This window comes from Pteronotus mesoamericanus, unplaced genomic scaffold (assembly GCF_021234165.1).
Source record: "Pteronotus mesoamericanus isolate MK-2021 breed Mesoamerican mustached bat unplaced genomic scaffold, CSHL_Meso_final scaffold_533, whole genome shotgun sequence".
NCBI classification, from domain to species: Eukaryota; Metazoa; Chordata; class Mammalia; order Chiroptera; family Mormoopidae; genus Pteronotus; species Pteronotus mesoamericanus.
Genome location: NW_026555320.1, coordinates 2,793,637 through 2,814,848, shown reverse-complemented (window position 1 = coordinate 2,814,848; position 21,212 = coordinate 2,793,637). Strand labels below are relative to the sequence as shown.

Here is a 21,212-nt window from a genome sequence, read left to right as displayed (position 1 = left end):
CAGCCCCTGCCCCATCACTGCCTCCCTTGACCCCATGACCCCCTCTGGCCCCTGCACTACAGCAGGGACTCTTCCAAGTACTGTTCTCCCTCTGGCACTTCCCACATTCACCCTGCAGGCCCCTGTGCCTCTCGCAGCATCCCCAGCAGGTGACACCACCTGGAGCCAGGCCTCTGCGCAGTCATTCGCCCCGCCCACTGTCTGGAAGGTCAGGCGGGGCTGGGCCTGAGGCCGCTCAGTGTGGTCGTACCACCCACCACCACCAGGAGCTTGTGGTCCTGGCCTCGTGGCCCCTTTACCAGCCCCCATGAGGAGGTGCTGCTGGAGGTGGGGCGTACTTCCCAGACGCTGAGTCCACGGAGTAGAGCGGGACGGTTTGAGCTGGAAACGAGGGAAAGGCCAGACCAGGCCAGGGCACCCGCTGTGCACAGGCCCAGAGGCGGGGCTGTCTTTGCGGGAAGCCCAGTCCAGCCCAAGCACGGGCAACGCAGCCGGGTCAGAGGAGGGCCTGTGCCATTCGAGGGCCCAAGGCTGGGCTGCGCAGGGGCCGGGGAAGGCGGTGGATGCTCAGTGACCGTCTCAGGTCCAGAGTGGATGGCCAAGCCTTACAGAACCCCACCACCCAGCCCTCTGGGCTCAGACGCCTGGTTCCCTGACAGTTCCTGAGCCACAGCAGAGACCCCGGCCAACCTCACACTCCATGGCCCTGGCACTGCCCCTGCACCCCGTCTGGTCCAGGCTGAGGGCTGGGAGTCACACGTGGAGGGTTCCCTGAACATCCCAGCCTCCAAGGGGTGCAGCAGATGGGCAGGAAGGGGCTGGGGAAGGGTCTTGGGCTTGGGGTCCGCCCCGGGGAGACCGTGACCGGGGGACAGGTAGAGAGCTCGCTTAGGGGAGACTGGGTCCCCTGTGGGGCTTGGAAACAAATGCGGGGAGCAGGTGAGGCAACAGCTGGTGGCTGGGAAAAGCTGGGGTCCACTGGTCACTGTGTGACAGTAAACAGGCCTCTCTAGGCCAAGACTGTGCTCCGACCCCAGGGACTGGCCCGTGGTTGCTAGACCCCTCCTGAGGGGCAACCCCAGCCCCCGCCAACGGCTCCCAGCCCCTCCCCTCCTGTGGAGACTCGAGTCCCCAGCTGCGACCACAGGAAGCCAAACACTGCTTCCTTTTCCCTTTTCTTTCTTTTTTTCCTTTTCCTGTTTTGTCCTCCCAGCCCAGCCGTGAGTGGGCAACCATCCAACCACCTGTCTCTTGGTCCGTCTCTCCACCCTTATGTCCATAGGTCCTGCCCCTGGGTCCCCGATCACATGACTGTTTCCCACTCCTCCTGCAACAGGGCGGGTGGCCGCTCCGGCGCAGAGGCCTCCTCGTCCAGCCCGGAGCAAGAGCCGTTGAGGAACCCGTCGTCCTTGGGCGTGGCCGCGGCTGGTGGTGGGGTCTGGCGGGCCACGGCCCCTGGCTTGGTGTGGCCGGGCAGCTGGGGGTGGCCGTTGGTAGTGGCAGCGGGCAGCAGGCGGGGGCTGAGAGGCAGGCCGAGTCCCGTGCGGGAGCCGATGTTGGTCACACTCGTATGAGACACCATCGGGCCGTAGCTGTAGCTGCTGCTCCCACTGCGCGCTTTGCGCTTGAAGTCCAGTGCTAGCGTCCAGCGGCTCCATGACTTCTTGATCTCAGCCTGTACCTGGGGTGGCAGAGGCAGGGCGGGCCATCAGGTGTGCCCCTGGACCCCTCTGCTCCGTCACCTCAACCCTGGCTGTGCCCCCATCTGTGCCCCTGCGACACTCAGCACTGGAGACAGAGGCAGAGGTTATTCCTGGAAAATTCCAAGGCACACAAAACCTGCCATTCTCAGAGCATGTGGCTGGCTGCAGGCAGCTGACATGCCTGGAACCTACAATGTGCAAACGGCCCAGAGAGTGGCTGAGGCGTTCAGGCTGATCACGGAGAATTCAGCCGTGGGGCTGGGCAGATACTGGGCTAGGGCAGACATTGACGAGCCCACAAATTGTAGCACGTCCTAGCCTGAACCGTCTGGAAAGACCTCTCTCTGCCTTCGCCATGTCCTTAGGGACGTTGTTGGAGGAACCAATGAAGAACTGGGTAGGAGAATGGGGGGACAGGGCTAGGGGAGCCCTGGGCACTCCTGCGTTACCCGCCCCGCCCCGTGCCCCGCCCCCGCCCCAATGCTTGCTTACCTCACCATTGCAGAAACAGTATATGATGGCGACAAAAAATCCCTGTGGAGAGAGGTGTGGGGGTCAGGCCCAGGGCCATGTGGGAGAGGACAAGCGGCAGCCCCGCCCGCAGCCAGGCCCGCGCGCGCGCACCTGGAAGGAGTTGAAGAGCATCTCGTAGTGCATCTGGACTTGCCAGAGCGTCCCTGAGACCTCGGTGTACGGCGTGGCCATGAAGACGATGTAGTGGACGCCAAAGAGCGGCATGAGCACCAGTGTGGATTTGAGCAGCTTCCTGGGCCAGCAGGGCAGGCGGGTCAGGCCGATGGCCACTCTGCTGCCCCCACCTGCCAGCCCCAGCCAAAAGCCACTACGGGGCCTAAGGCTCTGGCCACCAGCGGAGGACAAGCCAATTCACCTGGGACAACAATACCTTGTTGTCTCAGCAAAGTGCTCCTAGTGCCTTTTGGCTCTGAGGCGTCCCGGCGTGGACCATAAGTTACACAGCCCCCCGTCCCAGGGTCCTTTGTGCCCGCTCGTCCCACTGCTGGCACTCAGTCACCGCCCCGCGGCCTCACATCACTGCCCCATGGCCCCCTCCTCAGGTTTCAGCTGAGCCGCACCTTCTCGAGGCCACCCGCTGCCCCCTGTCCCTCGGGCCCCCTGTGACCAGCTCTTTGAGGAGACGTCTGGGTTTGCCCCACCCCGCAAGCCGCAACCCCGGTGCAGCGCCTGCTGGGGCTGGCCCTGCGGCCGGGTGGCCAGGTGGGATCCCCTCCCTCTGGGGCAGGGCCAGCAGGGAGGTAGGAGCTGGGTCCTTTCCTTGAGACAGACTCATTCTTGGGACCTCTGTCTTTGCTCTTGTACATGGCGCCGGTGCCTGAGGACCTCTGAACTCGGAGGAGCCGGGGCACGGCGGGGTGGCTCACCGGTACTGCTGCCGCGTGTCACACCGGCCGGCGTTGGTCTCCCGCAGCTTGGTGGCGAGCACCCGGACGATGTTGATGAAGAGGATGAAGTTGAGCTGTGGGAGTAAGGGAGGGCTCTCGCCATGCTGTACCCTAAGGGGCAGGGGTGAGGACGCCGGTTCCCACGGCCCTGCCCGGCTGTGCTCTGCCCTATCTCCAGAGGGCTCCCTGGGCCCTCAGTTTCCTCATCTGGACCAGAATGGGGATTGGCTGCTTCTCAGACTCTGACCCTGGGGTCTAGGGAAGCTTCTACAGGTCGCCCTCAGGGGCCAACCACTGGGCTGGGGGACCCGCACCCCCGCCCAGCCCTGGGCCACCCCTGCTCACCACGATGGAGGCCAGGATGGGCACTTGGATGATCCACTTCTTGTTCCCGGAGCTCAGGTCCCAGCACCTGGGGGAGGCACCGGCATCAGCCCCAGCCCCGTCTGGTACCGCCTTGGGGCCCCCCCAGAGAGGCCCCGGAGGTGGCCTACTCTGAAACGAGCTGCTGGGGACACAGGACAGGGGACTGCCGGGCATGGCCGGCGTGAGGCCGCCCTCAAGACCTCCTCTGAAGCAGCCTCTTGTGACCTTGCGGGCGGCACCCGGCCCAAAGCTGGACTGAAAATTCCTGGAGCTGGAGCCACTCAGGGCCGGGGTACGGGAGGCGCCCGCCACATGCTTCACGGAGGGTGTTTCTGGCCTGTGTTACCCCGGCGCCCTTCTCCGCCTGGACCTACCCGGTGTTGGCCAGGGTGGCTCTCACGCCGACCCACACGGCCACGAAGACGGCGGGCAGACCTGTGTGCACAGAGCGGGACAGTGTGTGAGGGGCTGCCGGCGCTCTTCACGCGCCTCTCCTCAGCTGCCAGTCCCACTCCCCTCGCTCCTGATGGCCCCGGCTTACCCCACGTTGTCCCCGACCCCCTCGCCCTGGACACGCAAGCTGCCTGGTGACAGAGCCGGACCCTGGCATGTGCCGCCCCGCTGCCCTCACAGCCTCCCCTCAGGGCTCGGGGCCCCGTGCAGCCCTCTGCCCTCATCTGGACTCGGCGTCTCCCATACACGCACGGTCACGCCTGCGGGCCATGGGGAGGAACAAGGTGTCAGAGACTTATCCCTGCCCAGGCTATTCTTCCTCCGCTCCCCTAAGGGGTGCTGCTCTGGGGTGGGGGGATTCCTTGTGGGGGAGGGAGCCTATTACGGGCATTTTTCTGTCTCAGCACCCCGCTGCCCACCCAGTTTAGAAGGTCCTGGCCACCGTGGATGAGGCTGGATGGAGGGAGGGTTGTCCTTTCTTCCCGGTAAAGGGCGCCAGGAAGCCTTGGTGTGCCCGGGCCTAAGCCAGCTCAAACAGCAGGTGCTACCTCTGGGTGAGCTCTGCCTCTAGAAAGGGAGCTCAGGTCCTCACCCTCCACCCCCTCACCCTTCATTCTAGGCCTGAGTACCCCTGGGGCTGAGGGGAGTGACCTGGGTTTATGAAGAGAAAAAGCTGTGACGTTCCTGTGCACAGTTACAAAGTTCTCTGGGATTTTGGTAGGTGTGTTTCCCCCATGTTGACACCCCCTAGCCCCAGGGCCTTCCTCAGTTCCTGGGGCCAGGCCTAGGTCTCCCCCAACTTTGGGGCTTGCCATGGGTGAGGTCAAGGTCAGCACGTGTGCCAAGAAGTGGGGAGGCTGTGGCTGCTGATCTGAGGGCCTCTGGGTCCCGAGCACTGGGAGGGCTCCAGCCACCAGGCCCACCCCTCCGCTGTCTGGCCAGGCGCCCAGAGCCCAGCCAAGCTCTGGGGCTGCCAACAATAATGGACAATTATCAGTAACTTGATCCTGGAGCCCCCTCGGGGGAGGAGAGCAGGGCCCCAGCTACCCATTCTGCAGAGAGGCTGCCATGGCTGAGAGCCGGGGCCATGGGCGGACCCTGCGGACAGCCACACAGTGTGGGGACTGGTGGGAAAACGGGGTTGAGGGGGACGGGCGGGTCCCAGATCCTAACTCCAGCTTCAGGCTGACCTCGGACCCCAGATCCCACTCTGACCCCAAGCTAAATCTAGACCTGGAGTCCCCGCTCCCTGTCCTGAGCCCCAACTCCAGGCTGAGCCAACTCCAGGGGAACCATTCCCAACCAAGCTCTGTCCCCAGACTGGGAAGAAGTCACAGTCACAGGAGAGTGGGCAGGCTGCCCACCTGCTGCCCCACGCCCAGGACGCGATGTGTGGAATGGATGCCTTACCCTCAGTGGCCCCCAGTGGCCCTGTCACCCACGGTCCCACATAGCATGTTCCTCTCCCCCACACCTGCGTACCCCAGCCGAAGACTGTGAAGCCCCACAGGTACTTCTTCTCGGAGAAGAAGGCCATGAAGATGAGGCTGTGCAGGTACAGCCCCTCCACCAGAATCCAGTAGTAGTTGGTGGCCAGGAAGTAAAGGAAGAAGGTGACAGCCACGCGGCAGCCCGCCTAGGAAACCAGCGCGGGTTAGCTGGGGGGCGGGGCCTGCATCTGGGGAAGGGGGAGGGGCTGGGACGGCGGAGGGGAGGCAGGACGACCAGCGCTGCTGGTCGAGCCCGGAGGAAGGGGCAGGCTCTGGACCAGGGCTCCGACCACGGGGAGGGGCTGGGGGCGTTTTCAGGGGCGGGAGGGCACTCAGCAGTGGCAGGGGGCAAGGTGGACAAGTGGGCAGTTCTGGGCTCCAGGGCTGAGGCAGGAGGGCTAACGACCCTGCCGGGAGTGGGGGGCAGTGGGGACACTCACAAAGCCCTCGCCAGTGGAGGCTGGAAACAGGACTGAGAGGTGCGAGGGACACAGTGAGGTGCGGTGAGTGGCCTGAAGCCAGTGGTGGCAGGAGCTAGGTAGGGGCGAGGGCTGAGGTGGAAATGCCAGGCGCAGCCGGGGTGGCCCGGGGCCCCGAGCCTGGGCGGCCGAGGGGCGCACTCACGTAGCCAGCGGCGGCGGCGGCGGGCGGCGGGGGTGCCTGGGCGATGGCGCGCAGCTCTTCCTCGGTGAGGCGCTCGGCCTCGTCGAGAGTGGAGCCCGAATAGAGCACCGCGTCCTTGACGAAGATGCTCACGGCCCGAAGCATGAAGGACAGGAACAGGTGCATGTGGATGTAGTTGCGTGTGCAGTGCAGCCGCCTGCGGGGCGCGCAACATCACCGTGGGTGTGGGCACGGGACGCGCGGTGTGGGGGCAGGAGGCCGGGCTGCGCGAGGGGAAGGGAGGTGCCACACCCGGCCCCGCCCCGACCGCGCCCACCCTCCCCACCTCCGCCCCGCCCCTCGCCCCGCCCACCTGAAGTAGGCCAGGATGAGTACAGCCACGGTGAGGGAGGCCAGCGAGACCGAGTAGCCCACGGTGTATATCATGCCCAGGCGATCGAACACCTCCTGTGCAGGTCGGGAGACACCCAGGGTAAGGGTCAGAGGCCAGATTAAGGTTGCCGAGGAAGTCAGGGCTGGGTCAGGGGTCACAGATGGTGTGGGGTGGCCTTATCCCCGTCAGGAAGGCTCTCACCCGTTCACGAGTCTCATTGGTCAGGAACTTGACGCATTCGCTGTAGTTGGCCCATGTCCGGTTGTGCCCCGGCACCAGCTCCCAGCTGCCATTGCGGTCACAGCGGCGGTAGGCATGGCCTGCAGGCCCGTGGCGGGGCCAGGGCGGGCAGGGGGGTCAGGAACCACTGAGGCCCTGAGCTCCCAGCCCTGGTAAACCCGTGGTGCCCACCCTACTCCAGCCCACCTTACCTTTGTGATTGAAGTCATAAATATAGTCGGGACAGGGCACGGCCACCACCTCGCCTGGTGCCCCCAGCGGCCAGCACAGGATGTGGTCCCACTCGGGCAGGCAGGGGCGCCCTGTGCCCAAAGAGACAGACAGACAAGGTGGGAACACCAGTCAAGTCCACAGCCTATGACCCAGAGGGACGCATACACCTACGGTCGCTGGCTCCCTCAGGGACAGTTGCGCCCGGAGAATGCAGTGCACTGGAGAATGCAGGCCTGGAGTGCTCTGGAGAGATTGTATTGAGCCCTCACTCCCTACTGGGCCCTGCACCCACCTTGCCTCACAGAATTCACTGCAGCCGCAGTTCGCAGGTCCTGTCACTGGCCCCATGGCTGGCAGATGCCAAGAGAGGCCGTGATTTGCTAAGGTCACACAGCCCAAGGCCTGCCCTCCTTGAGGGCTCAGCCCCTGGTCCCACCTTCCAGGCGTCCCTGGAGAAGGGCACAGTTCCAGGCTAATCTCCCTCAGCTGAGAATGCTTCCTGTGTGACCCTTGCCCGGGCACCATGGACAGCAGGCAGAAGCTCTAATTTCCAGTGCCAGCTGGACTCCCGAAGAGCCGCTGACCTCACGCAGGTGTCCGCCCTCTTTGCACTTCAGCGGCTTCGCGGGGAACTGTGAAGAGGCCGTATCGGCCCTCACTCCCACCGCCACCCAAGGCCCGCCCCGAGCACCTGCTGCGACTCCAGCGGAGGAGGAGACTCGTGGGGGAGAGGTCATCTAAGTGCCCGTTAGGATTCCAGGCAGGGTGACACGTCCCCTATTGGGCCTGGGCTCACAGCAGGGACGCTGTGTGACCTCAGAGGGTCCCCAGCTTCTCCGTCTTCCGCGCTCCACCCCCAGTCCCCTTCTCCCCCCCGCAGGGCTCCAACCACAGGGCTCTCCAGTCCCCCTGGAAGGCTGCCTGGAGGGCTGGACCCACCCCGGCCTGCTGAAAGGCTCTCTGTCCTGGGCACCATATTCCCAGCCCCGCCTGGCCAGGCCCACAATTCCCTCTGGTCCCTGGGGAGCCACAGGGTGACCACAGCCTCCCAGATGTGGCCCATCTGGAATCTCCTGCCCACCCAGCCGGTTCAAACCGGCCCTGTGGCTGCAGCCTGGGCTCTGCGTTTGTCTCTCCTTACCTCCCCGGGGGACAACGCAGCCCTGCCTCTCCCTTCCTCTCTTCTTCCCCCCCCCCCCCCCGGCTCCGTTGTCCCACTGTCTCTGGCCCCACCCTCTTCTGCTGCCTGTCTCTATGGCCCGCCTCACTGTGCATCTCGAGGCACCCTCCTCTCATACACTGAGTCCCAGTCCCCGTTTGAACCTCCTGGTCCCCTGTCTCCTCCTGCGTCTCTTCATCTCTGTCTCTCTTTGTATCTCTGGGTGTCTCCCAGCCTCTCCCTGTCTCTGTGTCTCTCTCTCTGCCCCTCTGTCTCCCGGGTCCTCTGTCATCTCTCTCCATGGAAGGGGTTCCCCCCACGCCCGAGTAGGGCAGGGCGAACTCTCTGCCCCCATCTTCTAGGGGCTCAGCCCATCCAGCTTGCCCGCCTCCTCTACATGCTGCCCCCTGGGCTCTGTCTCCCCCCAGCCCCTCCCTTGCTTTCCTGGGAGGGGCAGCAGCCTCTGCCCTTCCACGGGAGCCCAGGAAACATGAGCCCACTGGAAGGGGCAGGGCAGCGGGGTGGGCGGTCTCAGATGGATGCGTAGACGTACCTCGGTGCCTGCTGCCAGTGGGCACCTCTTTGTCCTCCTCAGATTCAGGGTAGAGCTTCCCGGATGACTTCTCCTTCCTGGACTTCCCTGACGTGGACGCGGACGCCCAGCCTTTGTCTGATTCCATTATGTCAGCTGGAGAAATCAGGGCAGTTATGGCTCTCATCTGTGCTACAGCAGGAGACTCAGGGCACCCTCCTGCCTCAGACTCCCCAGCTGTACAACGGGCGGGGGGGGCACCCTGCCCTGCGGACACCACAGCTGTTGGGAGGGCTGAGATGACAGACGAGGAAGCGCTTTACAAACTGTGCAGGTGCAGAAGTAATCGAAAGGAAGGAGACTGTCAAAGAGGGGTTCAAATGGGGGCCAGCTCCATGTGGAGTGGGGTCAACCAGAGAGTTGCACAGTAAACATGGACCAGAGATGAGCACAGGTAGGGTCTGCCCTCGGACCCAGAGCGAGCCCGAGCCCGTGCAGGAAGTGAAGGCCCCACCAGGGGGCGCATGGCAAAAGCAGACAGTAGCGGTGAGTCAACAGAGAGGTTACACAGTGAAGACGAAGCCAGGCCAGAGCGCTGGGCAAGTCAAGAAGCGGCTGGTGCAGGAGACAAGAGCAAGAGTATGCCGCTGTCAGGGGTAGACGGACAAACCTATCTACCCTGTCCCCTGACCCAGGATACCCAAGGGATTCACAAGGGACACACCAGGGACCCTAGAGACTCCATCTGAGGTGGGGCCTGGACTTTCCATGGGAGGGATGCTCCCGGTCTTCTTCACTGAAAAATCTCCCTCATTATCTGACTTGTATTCCTTAGGCTGCAGCCCAAGCCAGGACCCCTGGCCTTCCCATGCCGGAGTCTGTGGCACCAGTGGGAAGCTGAGGGCAGGCACCCCGGCCTGGGATGGAACGGCTGTGCCCGTTTTCCTGCCTGCACCCTTGGCATTGTAGGGCGGGGGGTGGGGCTGGGCAGGATGGGGTGAAGTGGGAAGACAGGGCTTGATTATAAACTGAGGGGGCACAAGGGGGCGCCTCCAGGCTCCCAAAACTAGGAGGGAGGACCCAGAGAGTGGAGGGCCCACCTGACCCCAAGACTCGGGGGTGGCCGAGCAGAGGACCAGGAAGCCACTGGCGGGGCTGGCGCAAGTCCCTGTGAGTGTGAGAAAAGCTCGTGTGCTACAGGGTTGCCATTGCATCCGATCTGGTCCTGGGTGTGCCCAGCATCCTTCCCCCACCATCCGGGGCCCCTCAGGGAGGGGGCCGCTCCTGTCAGCCAGGCATTCTGGGCCTGGACCGCTTCCAGGCCGAGGAGATTAATCAGGCACATGTCAGAGTCCTGGATGGGTGCTAATGAGGCCCCATCTCCACTTCCAGGAAATGGACTCAAGATTAAAGCCAGAGAAGGGGTGGGTGGCGGGGGAAGAGGCTCTATGGGGGATAACTGGCAACGGAAAAAATGCAATAAAAAATAAACTATAAAGAAAAAGATAAAACCCAGCTTGAGACGGGCGCAGGAGCTGTGAGGTCAGGTGAGGACCCCTCCCACCTTCACCGTGGCAGGAAGCCCTCCCTACCCCAGGTCAAGCATCCTTTCCAGACAGGGACCATGGCTGACAAAATCACAGATTTCCATCCCTAGCCCTCTGAGCTCCGCCCCTTCTTGCCCCTCGGACCCTCGGTTCTCCTGCCCCTGGACACTTCCGCGTTGTGCTCTGCCCAGCGGGCCTCCTTCAAAGACCTACTCATCCTGCTGGCCCTGCCTTGAATACTTCCTCTTCCAGGAGGCTGTCCCAGCGCACACCAGGGGGGTCTCGCACCCTAGTCTGTGCTGCCAGTCGGGCGGGCCTCATCGATCTAAGCAGCTTGGGGGCGATTCAACCGTAGCTGCCTTCATACTATCTAACCCTCACCCTGGGAGGGGAGGCTCCGCCCATTTCTGAGCCTGCTGACTTCGATCTTCCTTGATATGTACTACTTTTGGTCCTGACTTTGGCCTGGCCTCCCTTTATTTGAACCACCCTCCCCTAATGCCACTTGGGTTTTCCAGTCCGGCTCCCGCCTTCCTCGGCCCCTCCTTCTCCTGACCCCGCCCCAGGTCCTTCGTTGGCTACGCCCCCGACTCCGCCCCCACCTGGCCTCTGCAGGACTTCTTTGAGCCGCTTCTCGCATTGGGCCTGGGCACGGTGCAGCAGGAAGATCTGCTCCTCTTTGGTCATGACGTCATCTGCATCCACCTACCAAGTTGAAGGTTAGACTGCAGGCAGGACTCCCCGGGCACAGAAGCAGGTCCCACAACCATCCCAACTTCACCGAAAGAGGATCCTCCCCTTTTCAAAGGCCCCTAACTCTAGAATGTGGGAAGATATGCCTTCTACTGCTCCCATTTTACAGATGGGACGCCGCAGCTCCAAGGGGTAGGGCTGCCCCCCGCGAGGAAAAGGAGGGGAGGGGGCTGTCCTTTCTCTGTCCAATAGTAACCCCACACGCAGCAGCCACTGATATTGTCTGTCCAGTCTGTTCCCCGGGGAGCATGGGAAAGGGATGGAATGTCCCAGGATGGATCCTTGAAGGATCCCGGTCGCCGCTGGGAACCTGGGTGGGTGGGGGTGGGTAGGGAGCGCTGAGCTCTGGGGAAGAAACTGGTCCTGGATTCCTTCAAGTCCGAGCACCCTGGGGGACCTTGGGGGTCACCAGTTTCCATCCTGACCCTCTCTCCAGTGAAGGGCGAGGGTCGCAGCCCCTCCCATCCCCACACTCCCCAGCGGGAGAGGACGCAGGCGTGCAGTGTGGCAGGCTGGGGCAGGGCACTCCCGTGCAGGCTGTGGGCAGGAGTCACCCACGACCCCCATCCCGCTGCCTCTCAGGAAGCTCCCTCCGTGCGGGCAGGCCTCTGCCCCCAGGCTCAGCAGCACTGTTCTAAGGAAGGGGACAGGGCATCTTGGGGGTGGGGCTTCACCCACAGCCTCCGTCCCCTGGCTCGGGGCTGGAAAGGTGTCAGAGGGTGTGGGCAGCGCCCTGCTCTGGGAACTGCTCAGTGTGCCCAGGCCCACGAGGGAAGCCCACAGTGATTGATGGGTTCCCCAAGACGCCCGGGACAAGCACATATCCAGGGAGCCCCTCAGACTCCACAGGTCAGAGCCTGGACCCCCGCTTAGGCCCTCAACACACATCCCAAGGCCAGGCTGGGTCCCTTCAGTCTGAGTGGAGCTTCCTGGGGCAGGAGAACCAGCAGGAGGCAAGGAAGGAAGTAGGCGGGCGGGGGCTGGCGGGCCTGCCGGGGCGGGTCAAGGAGCTGGGCTGCAGGGAGAAGTTAATTGACCGAGTCTCTTGGTGGCAGCAGCAAGGGCTTCCAGGGCCAAGGAGTCTCCAGTTGGCTCCTCCAGCCTTGGGTTCTGCTGGTTTCACTTAGCCCAGGAACCTCTGCGCATGCGCATGTGAGCGGCCCGGGGCGTGCCCGTCTGTCTCACGGGGGGGACTGTCCAGCAGGCCCATTTGGGACGTGGGCCTGAGCTGTCTGTGAACATGCATGTGTTCATGTGCTCTGGGCCAAGGACCACGTGTGCACCGCTTCTGCGTGTGATACGGCTACTCCTAAGTGTGTCCGGGCGCCCGTGCTTCTGCGTGTCTCCGGAGCCTGAGTTGGACACGGAGATCTCAGCTGAACCCCGTGCCCCCCAGGAAGGGCTGGAGCAGCTTTCTGTCTGCTTGCTGCTGCCGCCCCAACCCGCCCGCTATGGGGGGCATAGCTGCAGGGGGCTGTGCTTAAGGGAGGACAACTCAGGCCTGCCCTAATGCGGGGGCTCCAAGATGACCCTGAAGTTTTATTTGTGCCTCTGGCATTGGGGATCCAGGCTGCCGAGGGGTCTGATCCCTGCGTGGTTGCGCTGCCCGCCCTGCCCACCCCGCCCCCATCACGGCCCCCTCCACCTCCGTTTCCATGGCTGCACTCGTACCTCCATCAGTGACCACCAGCAACTGTCTTCTCCCTGACTAGCGACACCAACACAACCATACGCCCCATCACCACCACCGTCACTGTCACGCTGGTAGAGCATCGTTACCGTCACCGCGGCCGGCGCTATTACCACCAGCACCACCAGCAGCGTTACTACCAAAGACAACATTAGCACTATCGCGGCCTTCACCAACGTGGCTACCGGTCCCCTACCACCAATCACTGTCAGTGCCACCTTCGCGCAGTCTTACCCTTGCTCCTCCCCTCACCACGCCCCCTCCCCCCTTCCCATCTGCCTACCTCCTCTCTCAAGAAAGATAATGCACCGCGTTTTTCCCGCGGACAGAAAGCTCCCAGTGACTGACTGATGTGCAGCGGTCCTCTCAATAGACACACCAGCCTACCGATATGACCGAGGGTCAGAGCTGATGGCCTAGGCTAAGGGCACTCAGTCATGGGTTGACGATTGTTAGTTTGGCAGATGGACAGACAGACGGGTGTGCTAATGGCGTGGTGGCCAGGAATGGCCCAAGGTATCTGCTGCTGGCTTCAGCGCCCCCTCCCCAGGGCCACGAGGAGGCACACCCTCTTTTGTGGAGTCCCGTTCCCATGGTGGGTCTGGGGTGCCCAGGAGAGGGGGAGGTGTGTGCTGCCAGCGCCCCACAGCCCCCCAACTCCTTCATTCACCCACAGCCCCACCTCTGGCCTCCCTGTACTGTACGACCCATTTCTCTGTCACCCAATCATGGCAGAACTGCCATTGTAGCAAGAGGAATCCAAGCTGAATCAAGGAAGCACTTTCCCAAGGAGGGGAGGGCGGCTTCACCAAGCACCTTCCCACCTGCCTGGCAGGGCAGCCCCCTGCCGGAAAGCCCCCTTACCCCCGCCCCCAGCGGCACCCTCTCCGCAGGCAGGAGATCCTGCCTCCACCAGGGACCCCCTTGTGTCCCTGGGAAAGTTGCTTAATCCCTGTGTCCCTAGATTCTGCCTGCAAAATCAGGACAGCAGACTGTCGTGAGGGCTAAAGGAGGTAGAGCAAGGCCTCACTGAGCATCTTCAATGGGTTCTGAGACTGGAAGTGAAATGAAGCATAACGCAACCAGTGTTCATTATAGGCTCATGGATAGAAACAAGAGTTAGGTTCCAATGGCTCCTTATCAAGCCTACAACGACGTTATTCGAGGCCCTGCCACCCTGCGCGAAAAGTCTGGGCAGAGCCAAGGCCTGGGCGAAGCTGGTGGCTGTTATTACTAATGGCAACAGCGGCAGCACCAAGTCATGGCGATGGGCGCCCCGGCTGCGGGGAGCCACGGGTGCCCCCAAGCGAGGGACCCAGTGTGGCGGGGGGGGGGTAGTGTGGGTGGCTGTCTGAGTGCAGGGGGCCACAGTGAGGGGCAGTGGGCGGTGGGACTCCCAGGACTGGAAGGGGACTAAGGAGGGCCCGCTGGGTGAGGAATGCCTCGCAAGCCTCTCCTGTGGAAGGGCGTCCCAGTAACTCCGTAGTTCTGGATCCGCCCAGGACTCACACTGAGATGCAAGGTCGCTGCTTGGATGTGTGGGGCAAGAGCCCCCCCACCCCGCCCCGCCCCGCCCTGGCTCTGACTGAGGCGGCCTAATCTCCTGGGGGTGATGGGGAAATGCTGACAGCTCTGATTCTCCTCCTGGCCCCCGGCTCTGTCCGGGGCTCCCACCCCTCCCCCTGCCAGGCCTCCCCCTGTGGAGTTCTGGGCTTCTTGGCCCAGTACCTGATGTGGAAGACCCTGACTTGCGTCATTTTAGATCCAGGGAGTCTGTGGACCCTGGCTTTCTGGGGCAAAGACTGAGAACTCAGGGTTGCGTCATGGCCAGGGTTGGTTAGTCCACACCCACCACGGATGGGGCCACCCAACCCTGATACCAGGTGTCCCACATCCCCTCCCCCACACCCCTCCTGTGGTGTTGGGTTGAGGCTCACTTCCCCTGACCTAACCATCGTTAGGGCTTTGCTTCAAGGTCTTGCCCCCACCCCCAGCGCATTCTCCCCTTGCTCGATGCAACACGGAGCCTTCCTGCGTGCACACGTGTGCACTACGTGCAGCCTGGGAGCACCAGGGGTGGGCGATGACCTGACCTTAGCCCTGAGCTGGGGAGAGGGAGGCAGGCAGCCTGGGAGCGCGGCGCTGGCCTTGGCGGGGCTCCAGGCGGGGTGCAGATGGGGGCTGGAGGCCCGCATGTTATTTACAAACATGGAGGCTGCTGTCCCAGGGAGGGAGTAGTGTGTGGTCAAGAGGCCTGGCTGCGTCTCTCATTTCCTGAGTTCAGAAGCCGAGTGGAAGAGAAAAGCCATCTGCTTGCTGCCCCTCCCGCCGGGAGCGCGGCTCCTTCTGACCGGCTCCCAAGGCGGGGATGAGGGTGGCGCTGCAGCCGGGGATGGTGGTGATGGCGGCAGCGCAGGCAGTACGAGGCGATGTCGAGGCCGGTGCTGGCGACGGAGCCGTGGTGGTGACCGTGGTGGTGCAGAGAGCCAGGTCCATGCCACTGACCAGACGAGGGCCACGCCTCTCAGGGCCCCCCCTAACTGCCAAATTCCACACGTTTGCTGTCTGTGATCCCAGACAGGCCTAGCCTCTCCATGGGGCAGAGCTACGGAGGAAGTACAAGGGAGCCTTCTTCGGCTGCTGACACCTCTGCCTGGGGAAGGCGCTTCTTCCTCCGCACACGGTTCGCCTCCGGATGCCCTCCTGGGTCATCTCATTCAGCCCTCTGCCTGGGTTCAGCCTGGTCCCCTGGGGGGAAGTTGGCTGCTGGCTTCCTGCTCACCTCTAGAGGAAGCGGGTCACCTGGTGGTCATCCCTGGACGTGGCCAGTCTCTTCCCGCCCCGGGGCAGCCCCTCTACCTGTTGGCACCAGCCACTGCCCCTGGACATCAGCCACATGTCCTTCCCCTTCCACCACATCCCATCTTACAACTGGGGACACTGAGACCGAGAGTCCCGGTTAAAAAGCAGAGGGCAGGGACTGCGGCTGCGGTCTGCATGGCACTGAGGCCGCAACCCGGAGCCGGGGCAGGAGGAAGGAGTGCCCAGCCGCCGGGTGCCGGCCTCCGCACCAGCTTTCCGCAGTCCCTCTGGACCACAGCTTTTGCTGTGCCAAGCTAGTGCCTCCTTGCAGAGCACCTAAGGCAGCCTCCACAGAGGGAGTTCAGGGTGGAGGCAGATAGGCAGGTGATCGGATGGGGATGGTGGCAGCAGTGGCGGCGGCTTATGCTCAGCTCTAACGCAGAGGAGAGTTTGTTCCTCCAGAAAAGCCAAAAGGAGAACACCATGGTGAACAGGGACCCCCTCGTGACCTCCTGGCCGGTCCGCACCCCTGCTCCAGGTTCCACTCCTGGGACCTGTGCTGGCACCCCTCGATGTCTTCCGTGCCAGCTGGCTGGGGACTGCTCCCCACCCCTTGCTGCCCTCAGTCTGTCCGGCTGGCCCGAGCAGGCTGGGACGGGCTCCCTGCCGGGGACACTCCTGCCTGCCACCGCTGACAAGTGCGGACTTTTCCTCCCCCTTGCCAGGCCTTCCTGAACAGGCTGCCTGTGTTCGGGGCTGGGAGGGGCTGGGGGGGAGGCACTGTGACGCCTGCCTCTCATCCTGGCCAGCGTGGACGCCTTCAGGGCAGGCGGTGGGATGGAGCCTGGGACGGTGCCGTTGGTGGCTAGGACAGGGCAGATTTTTGCCGGCGGCCTCTACCTGGGTTGGGGGACCCAGGCCCAGGAGGATGGTGTGGCCTGACCCAGCCAGAGCTTGTCTGGTCAGCAGAACACGGTCTCACCAGGTCTCACCTCCGCACAAGGCGGGCCCCAGAGGTGGAGTTCTTAAGAGTTTGGAGGTTGCTGATGTCTTTGTGAATCTGAGCAAAACTCCGCACCCTCTTCCAGTCACACGGTATTTCGCATATAGTTTAAGGGGTCTGCCAAAGCCTTACCACACCCTTTCTTTTTCCTGGGGACTCTTTCTCTTTGGCCTTCCTGATGTGGTGGCCGGACCAGGGAGTGTCCCCAGAAGGCCCACAACAGGAATCTGGGGGAGGCCACTTGATGCCTCATTAAAACATTCCGAAGAAAACCCAAGCTCCCGAGGGCTGGCCCCCCCCCGCCCCCCGCCCCTCCCCGCCCTGCCCACAGGCAGTCCCCAGAGCTGGCAGTGGAGGGGGGTGGGGTGTTTAAAGGGCAGGTGATATAAAAAGCTTCAACAAATCAATACAAAAAAGACAAATAACCCACAGAAAGATGGGTAATGGCTCTGAGCAAGCTCTTAGAAGATGGCCCATAAACCAACATGAAGTCCAAAAGCTCCCTGGCACTTGGCAACTTGAAAGGACATGAGACACCACTTTCACCTAGGAGCAAGGGCGAAGGAAAGAATCCTCACACTATCCCATGAGACAGAGGTCAGCGGGGGCGGGGGGGGGGAGGCCCTCCTGCTTCACTCCTGGGGTTCGCAGTCTAAACTGGCAGCAGCTTTTTATTTTATTTTATTTATTTTTATGTTTATTTTTTTGGCAGCGGCTTTTTAGAGGGCAGTTTGGCCACGTGCATGAAAATCGAAAATGTGCCTGTTCACAGACCCAGCTATGACAGAACCTAGAAATATCCCACAGGGAAATGGTCACACGGGGACACAGGAGGGCATTTCAAGGAGTTTCCCTGCCACCGTCTGGACCGCGCGCACGCGCGCACATGCACAAATTATGCAGAAACGTCCTAAGTGTACATTCCTAGGAGCTGCCGCATGAACCCAGATTTTGGGGTACTACGCCTCACTGAATAAAGACTTACATTAACTGACGCAGAAGTCTCCAGGGTGTACCTCTAAGTACAACAATGCCTGTGGCGGAGCCCACGCTACACAATGATGATATTTATTTAAAAACAAACCGAAAGCAACAGAACAAAACCATCTCCTGGAGAGGGGCCCACGAAGGTGCCCTTTGGAAACACACGGGAAGAAGTCGGGAGCGCATCCCTCACCTCACGCTGTTAAAAACGGTTTTCCTTAAAAGGGGGACTGGGGCTGAGAGTATTCAAAGATGACGTTTGTTTAATCTGTATTACCTGACTCTTTTATAAGGAAGAACATTCTCAAGTGCCCGTTAGCAAGTTAAAAATAAGAAAATAAAAGAAAGGAAAGGGATTTTTGTTTTTAAAAAGAGAAAGAAAAGAAAAAGAAAACCCAGAGAGGACACGGAGATCTGCCGCCCTACAAGTGCTTGTCCTGCTGTGCAGGAAGAAGCTCCATACAGGAGTTGGAAGATCTGGGTTCAAATCCCACCTCTGCCGCAGACTCACTGGGGGAACTTCAGGGCCCTTTCCTGTACAATGGGGGTGTGAGTGGATAGAGTGGGAAAATACTTGTGATGGTGTCTGGCTCAGCATCCGGGCATAGCCACTGGTCAGTACACAGTGGCTCCTCGTCTCTACAAGTGAGCCCCGTGGCCAAGCCGCCCCTGGGGCAGGCTGGGAGGGGCCCCCTGCACTCCCCCCAGACCCTCCTGAGTCTGCTCTGAGGTCACATCTCTACACTAAAGGCCAACCCCCTACAATGACCTTCAGGCTCTCCTGCAGTTTCTCTTTCACGTATCCTTAGGATGAGACATCCCCGAGGATAAGACCACCCCTTTGCCCCCGGTTCACAATCCTTGGGCCCATCCCTCCCTCCAGACTTCACTCCCCTGGACCCCCAGCCTCGTAGTCACTCTTCCCTGTAAGGCACGGGACGGGCCAGCTGAGCCTGGCCACAGCCAGTGTGCTCCCGAGGGGCCACTTCTCAGTCCCCCAACCTGGGGCTGGCTGGGCGGGCAGCACACAGGCTTGGTGACAGAGGCTACACGCCGGGACTGGCGGCCGTGGTGGGCACGAGCGCAGATCCAGGTGGCAGCCGCAGTGTCTGGGTTCAGGAGAGGGAGCCGGCAGGCTGTCAGCCTCTCGCTGGCTCCAGCTGGGCCCAGGGGACCCACCGGGAGTTGGGTGGGCCTTGGGCCATATCCTCTAGCCCTGAAGCCAGGGAAGATCCAGTGTGCTCAGCCCGAGTCCAGCCACAGGTGCCCCAACAAAGTCTGGGAGCACGCCCAGCCCTGACACCTCTCCCCCGTCCCACCCTCAGCCTGGGCCGCAGCTGAGCCAGGCAAATGCTCTGCATGTGCCTCAGTTTCCCCAGAAACCAGTGTAAGGCCTTGGGGACCCGTCACCCTCTACCCCACAAAGGCACAGTGCTGGGCACTTGGGCGGCACGCTGTAAGTAACAGTCACGTGGGTTGTATGATTCAGGTCAGTTAAAAAATGGGGACCTTTCTCAGAGCGTTGCTGGAGAGGTAAAGTGATTAATACTGTAAAGTGCTGGGGACAGTATCTGGCAAGTAGGTAGCGCTACAAAGCATTTATTAAATAGAAACAAGAAACTAACAGGCCTGGGTGCACGTGTGCCCCCTAATGTACATGCATGCAAGCATGGCTGTGCGCCTGCCGGTCGGATGCGGACCCACAGCCTCGGACGCGCGTGACCTCCCACATGACCTGGCACTCACATGCACACAGACCCAGAGAACACCACGCCCAGAGTCCCACAGAGCCCTGACACACACACGCACTCCCGAGACACCCCTGCCCATCGCCCTGCCTGTCCCTCGATGGTCACGTGCACATGTATGTGCACATGGGCCGTGCTGGCCAGCTGGTGCTGCACAGCGGCTGTGCTCACACGCCCTGGAGGGGCCGTGGCCCGAGGGGAGGATGAGGAAGTGGCCCCGGGCCCTGGCCTTCACCAGGGTCCTCCTCGGGCCTCTGTTTTCTGTCCAGGCCCTCGCATGGGTGACGTCTGTGGCTTTGAGAAGCCAGAATCAGGAGTGCATGGGCACTGTGAGCAGGGCGAGCTGAGGCCCGCAGCGGGGAGGACAGCCTCGGGTCAGGGGACTCGAAGGCGACTGTTTCTTTCCCGCCCGCTTGCTACAGGTGGGGAAACTCAGGTGTGAAGGGTAGTCCAAGGTTACGCAGGCATTAGCCGGAGCTGGAGGAATCCCAGAACTGCTGCCTCCCCCTTCAGGCTCTGCCTGGGTGGGAGCTGGGCAGAGGAAAGGGGCTGCCTGCCTGCCTGTCTTTCTAGAAGGCAAATGCCCTCACCTGGGAGGTGGGGGAGGCAGCAGGGGCCTCGAAGTCTGACACACAGGCCAGGCGGGCAGCCTCTTCAGCCACGGGCCGGTCCCTGGGACAGGGCTGCAGTGGGACCTGAATGACTCTCCTGGAAAAGGCCCCTGACACCCTGGCCCGGGATGGGCAGGGTACTGCCCCTCTGTGTCTCCAGCTCTTGGCCTCCGTCAGTGTCTCCCTGTTTTCCTTTGCTCTTCTGCGTCTGTCCAGCCCCCCTGCCCTGGGGAGCACTCGTCCCCTCCACCCTTTGTCTGTCTCTCCTCTCCCTCTGGTCCCCTCTTGGCCTCGGTCCTCAGGAGGGTACCGACGGGGTCCCTTTATTCACCAAGTCCCCCTCCAGAGTGCTTCTCCTGTAGGAACATTCGGTGAGGCAGTCTCCTCCGGGGCACTCCGTCCCTCCTCCATGCCACAGCACCCCCGCCTCCCTGGGCGCCCAGCTTCCATGCTGGGTAAAGCGGGGCGCGAGTGGGTATGTGTGCATGCCGGGAATCCTGAGGGCTGGAGGGTCCCCTAAACCCTACTCCTGCCTGGGTGATCCTGACCTCAGACCCACAGCCCTGTGTCCTGGATTGCAAACAGAACTTGCAGAAAACAGAGGCCCCCAGAGCAAAGTCTGCGGGACGCCATCAGGGCCAAGGCCCAGTCGTCTGCAAGATCCCACTGTCATCTTTGAGGGAGACGCAACCGGAGAGGCAGAACACAGGGGATCCCCGACCACAGTTTTCCAGACCTGGGACCCCAAACCCAAGCTTCAGAACGAGGGAAACTTAGGCATCTAGAGCCCAGAATCCAGACACTCCAGAGATAGCAGGCACCCAGGATCCGGGGTCAGAGGAGACAGCCATCCAAAGTGGACATGAGTCGGGGAACCCAAGATTCTGCGCCCTGGACACTCCTCCTCCCCGCCTGGGACCCCAGCGCAAGCCCGCAGCCTGCCCTGGAGTGCGGACCGGGGACTTACCAGAGCGTATGCGGAGCTGAGCACCGGGCAGCAGAGCAGGAGCGCCAGGCCGGGCGCGATCCGGGCGGCCCCCATCGCCACCGCCTAGGGCCCCGTCCCTCGGGGCAGCCGCCGCCGCCGGCCCTGGTGATGGTGGTGGGGGTACAGAGCTGCGTCAGGCTGGGCTGCCCCGCCCACGCTCGGGCCTAAGAGACCCCGGCGGCCCGGCGCCCCGAGGCCCCGGGGCCCGACGCGGGGCCCATGCGCCGAGGGCTAGCCAGAGAGCGAGCGCAGAGGAGAGAGGGAGGAGGAAGGGAGGCAGCCGGGGGCCGGGCGGGCGGCGGGCGGGCGCCGAGCGCTGCGGAGCTGCCCGTCTGCCTTGGAGCGGAGAAATCACATCCATATGGCCGGGCCCCCCGCCCCCGGCCCGCCCCCCGGCCCCCCCCGCCCCGCGCCGCCTTTTCTTTTCTTTTTTATTTTTTTTTCTTTTGGGGAACTGGGAGATGTGGCTTCGCCCCACGCCCAGTGGGGGAGGGGTCGGGGGAGGGGTTGGG

The 21,212-nt window shown here is 62.5% G+C and overlaps 1 protein-coding gene across 1 annotated transcript; it reads right to left on the bottom strand.

The window, feature by feature from the left end:
* Window positions 1–1,176: 1,176 nt before the first annotated feature.
* Window positions 1,177–20,754, bottom strand: PTH1R (parathyroid hormone 1 receptor). Its single transcript, XM_054594812.1, has 14 exons — window positions 20,680–20,754; window positions 10,724–10,826; window positions 8,596–8,730; window positions 6,862–6,972; window positions 6,632–6,750; window positions 6,410–6,504; window positions 6,058–6,253; window positions 5,426–5,579; window positions 3,865–3,925; window positions 3,470–3,536; window positions 3,104–3,198; window positions 2,328–2,469; window positions 2,196–2,237; window positions 1,177–1,681 (listed from the first exon to the last, which is right to left on the bottom strand). Exons 1-14 carry the CDS (start codon window positions 20,752–20,754, stop codon window positions 1,304–1,306), a joined length of 1,773 nt encoding a protein of 590 aa, XP_054450787.1. The 3' UTR covers window positions 1,177–1,303.
* Window positions 20,755–21,212: the final 458 nt, after the last annotated feature.

Coding starts and splice junctions, on each gene's coding strand:
- PTH1R (XM_054594812.1), bottom strand. CDS start 20,754: ATGGGGGCCGCCCGGATCGCGCCCGGCCTGGCGCTCCTGCTCTGCTGC. Junction 2,238..2,327: donor TGCTCTTCAACTCCTTCCAG/GTGCGCGCGCGC, acceptor CTCTCTCCACAG/GGATTTTTTGTCGCCATCAT. Junction 1,682..2,195: donor ACTGTTTCTGCAATGGTGAG/GTAAGCAAGCAT, acceptor CTGCCACCCCAG/GTACAGGCTGAGATCAAGAA.